This window comes from Coptis chinensis, chromosome 7, assembly GCF_015680905.1.
Source record: "Coptis chinensis isolate HL-2020 chromosome 7, ASM1568090v1, whole genome shotgun sequence".
NCBI classification, from domain to species: Eukaryota; Viridiplantae; Streptophyta; class Magnoliopsida; order Ranunculales; family Ranunculaceae; genus Coptis; species Coptis chinensis.
In genome coordinates this window covers 37,496,659-37,504,500 of record NC_141462.1, presented here as the reverse complement: position 1 = coordinate 37,504,500, position 7,842 = coordinate 37,496,659, and the positions used below count along the sequence as shown (strand labels likewise).

Below are 7,842 nucleotides of genomic sequence, written 5' to 3'. Positions count from 1 at the left end.
CTATCCTTAATGCTTTTCAAAAGCCGTATATTTCCTAGAGGAATAAACGCCACTTTCTTATGTCTTATTCCTAAAGTCAATAACCCCATCTCAGTAGAAGATTTTAGGCCTATAGCCTTGTGTAATACCGTGTATAAATGTATTTCTAAGGTTATTACAAATAGGATTAAGCTAGTTATTGATGATCCGGTTCAAATTTTTAACCAAACAAATTTTCATTCCCCGGCGGATCCATTCAAGACAACATTCTGCTTTCTCATGAGCTCCTCCGAGGATATGACAGAAGCATAGCACACCTAGATGTACCATTAAATTGGACATTCGAAAGCTTTTGATATGGTCACTGAGTCTATCAAGGCAATGATTAGGACCTTCGTTTCCGGATAATATGTGTCAATGGATTGAAATGTGCATTTCATCCCCTTCCTATTCTGTCATGCTTAATGGTGCCCCGGAAGGTTTTTTAGGGGCAGAGGTGTCGGACAAGGAGATCCATTATCTCCATATTTATTTGTCCTAGTTATGGAGATCCTGAGTTGTGTGATTCAAGAAAGGCTCAACAACCGACTTATCCAGTATCATTCCAAATGCAAAAAGGTGAAGCTGTCGCACTTGGCTTTCGCAGATGATGTTCTGCTGTTCTGTAAAGGTGAGAGTGCATCCATACAAGCCATGAAAGAATGTCTGGATATTTTTGGAAATGCTACTGGGCTACAGATCAACAAGCACAAGACAACTCTGCTTGTGGGAGGACTAGATGACCAAGAGGCGAGTGCTCTGGCTAACATTTTAGAGGTTGACTTGATCAAACCTCCAGTGAAATATCTAGGGCTCCCCTCATCTCCACTCAATTGGGTATCAAGGAATGCCAACCTCTGGTAGAAGAAGATCTTTCGCAAGATTACCAACCGGAAATCAAGAGTATTATCTCATCTTGGTAGATTACGGTTATAAAGTCCATCCTGGCGGCTTTTCACACATATTGGGCAAGAACCTTCATTCTGCCCAAGACAGTTCTCGAGCAAGTGGAAAGTATTTGTGCAAAATTCCTTTGGACTGGCACAAATAATAGAAAAGGGCTACACCAGGCGAGTTGGAGCACAGTTTGTCAAACAAAGGAAGAAGGTGGATCGAGTTATGAATGTTCACCGATGGAATGTGGGTGCACATTGTGGGCTGATTTTCAAAATAATATCTAAAGAAGACACCATCCGGGTAGATTGGATCCGGAAACAACACATCAAGTCTAACTTCTTTTGGACTATGAAAGTGCCAAGAGATGTTCATGGACGTGTGGCATTTTGAACAATAGAACTGCAGCCAAGAAACTCATCAAATACTCCATTGCAAAAGGGGAAGAAACACACTGGCGTGGCATGACATTTGGTGCTCAAGATCACCGCTACTTTCGAAGACTCAAGCAAAGGCGTAATGGGATTTTCCGCTAGATGCTAAGGTCGGTGTTATCATTTCTAATGGGGAATGGACCGATCAATCGAATCTGATCTCAAACCTTAAAGGCGGTGATTCAAGAGGTGGACATCAACAAACATCTCGCGACAAGACCGGATAGTGTGGACACCGCATTCGAGTGGGCGCTTCACCTTCAACTTAAGCGGTCGCATGCCGGTCACCGAGAAGGAAAAGAAGAAATGGCATAAGCTAGTTTGGGGTAAGTGGGTGTTGCCTAGACACTCTTTCTCTACATGGCAGCTGTTCTCTCAAAACCTTCCCACCCGAACGACTCGCATTACGTGAAAAATTCTCCAAAATTCAGCTTGCTGCCTATGCAACAATAGCCGGAATTCTCAGGGCATTTGTTCTTTGAATGTGTATACTCCAAGGAAGTCCTAGCTCGAGTCAATCGCTTTCGGCATCAAGCATCGATAACCGCCGCACAAATAGGGAGTGGTCGTCTATCCTTCGTGATATGCAAAGTGGAAGACCGGGGAGATCTACAAGGTTTTTTCTCAGCAAAGCAGTGGCATATCTATGGAAGGAAAGGAACGACCGAAGATTTCAGCATGTTGCTAAGACAGTGCAAAACCTTTATGAGAAGATGGTGCGAGACACAAGGAATTACTTGCAAGTTTTAAAACCAGCAGTCAAGGATACGGCAAGAGTTAGGAATCTGTTTCAGAGACTTAACATCAACGCCAAATATATGACGCAAAGGCAAGTAGAATGTGTATGGAGGGTTCCAAATGACAGGCGAGTGAAGGCCAATACCGATGGAGCGATGAGCAATGGCGATGGCGATGTAAGGCGTGACATGGTGGAGTTATCGAGACAAAAAGGGTCGGTGTTAGCGGGGTTCATGGCGATGGTGGCTTGGCGCCTGTCTTTTGCTTCAGGAAATCAAAGCTATCAACATATGCCTGCAGAGATGTATAGCAGAAGGCTATAAGGAAGTGGAGGTCGAGTCGGACTCTCTGCGAGCTGTGAATGCAATCAACAAGTTGGAGAAACCTCCTTGGTTATGCATGGACATGATTAAAGCTATAGATATGAAATGGTCAGAGTTCACTTTTATATCCTTCTCCCATGTTTATAGAGAAGTGAACCGAGCAGCGGACTATTTAGCTTCACATCATGATGCATCTAAATTTGTTGTACAGTTTGTCCCTCCACTAGATCATAGACTGCAATGTATTGTAAATGATGATGTAAGTGGACAAATATATGTACGGAATAGTTGAATCAATACAGGTGGGGGTCTGCCTAACCCTAGCTTAATTTTTTTTTTTTTTTAAATAACTTACGTTATTCACGCACTTTGAGGTATTTTCTACCTTTTTATATGTCAACCACGGTTAAAATAGTGTTTTATAGATCATTGGATTGAAAATTCTCTCCTGATCATTTTCATATATCATTCGCAAAAATTGGACCTGTAACGAGTCGAGAAATTAAATTTTAATTTTGCGCGCATAGGGACAAAATGGGTATTTCTGAATTTGTTTGGGCTTGGACCCAAGTCAACAGTAAAATCCTAGAACGCATGCCACCCATCGGGGGTTCTTTCTCAGAGGAGTCTGTGAGGCATGAGCGTCGTCGCCAAAGTACGAATGACTCGGGCCCATCTTCATCTCGTGGCTAGTGGTTTAGGAAATTTGTTGTTTTGATGTTGTTTTTATTGTTTTTAGTAGATTGGATGTTAAGTTGTTAAATTCAGTAGTTAAATTTGAATTCTGTAGTTAATTGTTATTTGAATTTCTATTTTAATTTAAATTGGGTTTTGTCTAAGCATGCGATGATTTTTGCGTAAATCCTACCTTCCCGAATTGTTTGGGGGTGGTATTATTATTTTTAGCATTGCTTTTATCTGATCAACCATTTTAGAAGTAATTTTGCAATGAGTTGGTTGAGAATGTTGCCAATATTGGTGTGGCTAGGATTAGATATTGTGGTAGGATGAAATTTCAATGAGTTAGGAAGTTGTTATTCTAAATTCAACCTAAAAGATATTAGGTTTGTTTTGGAATAATGAATCTGGGTTGTTTCCATTTTAGGTTTTGGAAATATTTTGTTTCCAGCAATTGCCTTAAAATTTTTGGGCAACTTGTTAATTTGTTTTAGAAACTAAAACCCTATATATACTTGATTCATTCTACACTCACAACCCACACATATCACTTGCATCTCTCACCTTGAACCTCTAAATTTTTTCTTTTGTTTTTCACTTCATCTTGCTTAAAGTACACGGAGCGCGCCCCATGCCCTACACACACCATTCCAGAGCTCACCCTGCGCTGAAATCACTGGAACTCGAGCAAGACCAGAGCGCACCCCGGGCCCTTGACAGGCCATTTCAGAGCGCACCCCGTGCCCTGACCTTTGCAGCCACTATAATTTTCTAATTTTTTTTTAGTTTTCCAGGGTTGTTTGCAGCAGTTCTAGAGTGTGTCTTTTGTGATGACATCTCCTACGTACTCTCATACCGGAGCAGTCTTTCGAAAATTTGTTCTCAAGCGACACATACGGATCTTGGTTTCGCGAAGTGATTATACAAGCAAGATGGCAATCTTTAATGGTAAGTTCTGATGAACCTTACTCTCCTTCACTTACTTCGTATTTTTATGACCATTGTAAATTCTTTTATCGGACGGATGGAGAACACGTATTCTCCATCACCATTAATAACGAAACAATGGAAATAACCAAGTTTTTATTAGCTTTTGTTGTTGAGCTTCCTATGCCTACTGAGATTCAAGACTTATGGGGCTATTTAGTTGATAACTTCTCGGCCTACAACTACGAGCTTTTGGTTGAGACTTATGGGGCCGGAATTTTCCGTGTAGAGGACCAAGGGACATATAACGTAGCCCTTGGTAGCTTGTCCCTTAACGTGGGCACAGTGATGTTCTTTATCATGCTAAGCACATTAGGGAAGTGGCATTTTTCTTCTGCAAATGACTCCACTTGCGATGTTTTCCTTGCTCTAGCTGAGGGACGTCTGCTATACGACCTTCCCAAGACATTAATGTCTAGTTTAGCACGAGCTCAGAGTATGAGGCATAATTATCTTCTTATGCATGTCTTAGTTTGTCAAATCATGCTATGTTTCTTTCCCATTTTTTGTCCCCATTTCACGAATTGGGTTGGGGTCAACATTGTGCGACCCACCAACTGCAATATTCGTTCTTTTCCAATGACTTGGCCGGGGTGGAGGATACAACTTAATTGGGTTGCCCCCTACACCCCATCCGACCAAATGGTGCTGAACAGGCTAGCGATTGTAGATGATAAATGACGTGAGGCCTGGCAAATCATCATGGCATGGCAAGATGCGAAGGAACCTCATTTCTTTATAGAAGAGGTTGACAATGCCTAAATGCTGGAGATAAGGTAAGTTTTTAATTTCAGTTAGTGTCTTCTTATGTCCCAAACATTTTACTTCTTATAACCCCATAACAGGTGGAACTCATATAGAGTTGCAGCTGTTTTTATTTTTCTATATTAGTATGTTTTAACTTTGTTTTGCAGATGTTCCAAAATTTCATGCGTTTCTATGGTATTTTTCTACCCTTTTTATTTCAATACTTTGAGGAGCTTCTTGTTTGGGGGTGGCATAGAAACACACATAATTTAAGGCATCTGTTAGGATATAGATATGTATAATATGCACTTGTTTTCTAGTTAAAAATTCAAAAATTCAAAAAAATATAAATAAAAAGTTTATGCTATACACTTAGGAATATTGGTATTGTTTTCTTTCTCTATGCTCTTAATAATCTAAAAGTTTTACGTTAGCTTTTGCATTAGAATAGTTTTTAGAAACTTAGGTTAATACGTAGGTAATAATCTTTACATCTTTCTATAAATATATTGCATTAGTATCTATGTTTGTATTGACAATAAGTTTCTGAAATCTAGGCTAGTATACTTATTCTACAAATGACATGATAAACGAAAAAATAATAGTTTTACCTAAGAAATAAAGCAATTAAACTTACAAACGCAAGTAAAACTAAAACTATTTACGTGTCTATATTTATCAAAGTTTATACTCTCAAATCTATCGAAATAGAGTGGAGTAACAAGTTCGTTCCACTCCTAGTTCTCTAGCATGTGATGTTTTCTAGTTAACTAATCGGTTTTAAGTCTAATGAGAGCTTTACGAGGGGGAATTATACTACGATGCAATATGAAATTGATTATTTGAATTTAAACTACGAATGCTATGGAAATATGATTGTTTTTGAATCTAGATAATGGATTAGAGGGGAATTGAATCCACCTCGAATCCAACTTGATAACCTAGCATAGGTTCTTGTATCTCCATTCTTACGTTCTTACGGCAAGAATTTCGAGTTCTAATCCCTAGTGTTCATGGCATTTCTACCAAATACTAACTAGCATGTGAGATCGCCCACCCATTCTCATGGCGAATCACGACCTTCTAGAGTGGAATAGATTCTACAATGCTTCTACACTATACCACTAAGTTTTCATCAAAGCTTCATCAACCCCTCTAATGGAGGTTTTAGCCTCAAATCATCAACCCATCATTTCCCATTGAATTATAACTACACATCATATCAAAATTCTAACTTTACTAATCTAAATTAAACAATAATTGAAATCTAATTAATTAACTAAGAATGAAATAAGAACAAGAATTTAAACTAGATCTATAAATGAAAATGACAAAAATCGAAATTGAATAATAATAACTATTTTATTTATCTAATTAAATGACAAACAATCATTCAAGGAATTAAATAAAAACAAGATATGAAACTAATTAAATTAAACTAATTAAATCTAAGGAAAACTAGATCTAGAATTAATTAATGGAGGCTACTAATCTAATCTTTAATCTAGGTCTAACTATCTACCATTAACAAAGAGTGAAGCTTTGGTTTTTATACACTCAGATCCAAAAATCATGCATGGGCTTGGAGCCATGTTTTGGGCCAGAGAATCAGGCCCAAACCCCAATTCTTTCAATCCAAAAAGGCCTCTTCAGCTGTAGTAGGCTTCAACAAACTTTTCGTCCACTTTTGCTCCTCTGATTGGGTCAAAGCTTGGACCATTGGAAAGCTCTTTCTGAGCCGGTCGTTTTGACATAAGGTAGGCCCCATTCCGAGGTCTGAGTCCAAAGATACGGCCTTCTTGAAGTTCTGGCGACTTGTGTCTTTTTTACGCCCGGCGACTTTTCAGCTTTTGACCGGGCTTTAGAAAGGCTTTATCTTCTTGAATCTTGGCCTTTAATCACGGAACTCCTTAGTAACCGACCTTTTCTCCTTTATCTCGCTAAAGTGGCACATTTCTGCACATAATGGACTTTGAAGCCTGAAATGTATAAAAACACGTAATTAGTGTTAACTCTTAATTATTACTCATATAATTGGTCTAATAGTATGACTGTTACAGGGTTAAAACTACAGTTTTGGGCTCTTATCAAACCACCCCAAACAGCATTTTGCTTGTCCTCAAGCAAAGATGAGAAATTAGAATAAGTGACCAAAAATGGAGTTCTATCTACTCTCATTTCGCTGAGTGCGATTGCATTGACCATATGCAACAAGGCCTTAAACCACTAGGAATTCCCTAGTGGACGAGTTATAGCCTCATGAGAGTTTTCCAGTGAAGGTACTCACAAACTTCATCTATACTACAACGACTAAGAAATAAAACTATTGTTTCCTTATTTATGTCTCAATTATCTATACATCTTACTAGCAATGAATACAGAATAATCATGTCGAAACCTAAGCTAATATATGCATAATAATCAATCATCTACGAATAAACTTATATACAATGAGTAATGCTATGAAATGCAAGAATGTGTCCGTTTCTCAAACTTTGGAATAGCTTCCATAAGTAGGTTCTCACATAAAAGTCAAGACAAAAATCACTCGATTTTTCCACTCAAGTTTTGCTACTCCAGATTAATGCAATTGGGCATACTTTACCTTACAATCTCAATGACACACAAGGAAGCCGAAGTTGATCAAACACATCTGCCACTTTACTATCCCACTAACCTATTCCTAATTAAGCTAGAGGTCTTTATTAGGTGTTCATGGGATTAGGAGATGGTTTAAGAAGGAAGGAAATGGATATTCAAAGGGACAAGTCCGAGATAATAGAGTCTTCATATTATGTAGCTAGAGAAAACCTTGTTATTTACTTTTGCTTCTACACTTTGTTTCCATCCTTAGCCATTTTTTTTTTTTTTTTCTTTGGCTTTTGACTCCTTTTATTCTATTTTTTTGGAGTTTTTATTTTATTTCTATTTTTATTTTTCTTTTCTTTGGATGGAAACTTCTTTTCTTTATTTTTTTTTGAAGCAATTAACTAACTTTTGTTTACACATGTTTTTCTCTTCTT

The 7,842-nt window shown here is 38.2% G+C and overlaps 1 protein-coding gene across 1 annotated transcript; it reads left to right on the top strand.

Annotated features, from left to right (window-relative positions):
• Positions 1 to 522: 522 nt before the first annotated feature.
• LOC147487404 (uncharacterized) lies at positions 523 to 882 on the top strand. The gene has a single exon (XM_086574025.1). The coding sequence runs from the start codon at positions 523 to 525 to the stop codon at positions 880 to 882; it is 360 nt and encodes a 119-aa protein (XP_086430151.1).
• The last annotated feature ends 6,960 nt before the right edge of the window (positions 883 to 7,842 follow it).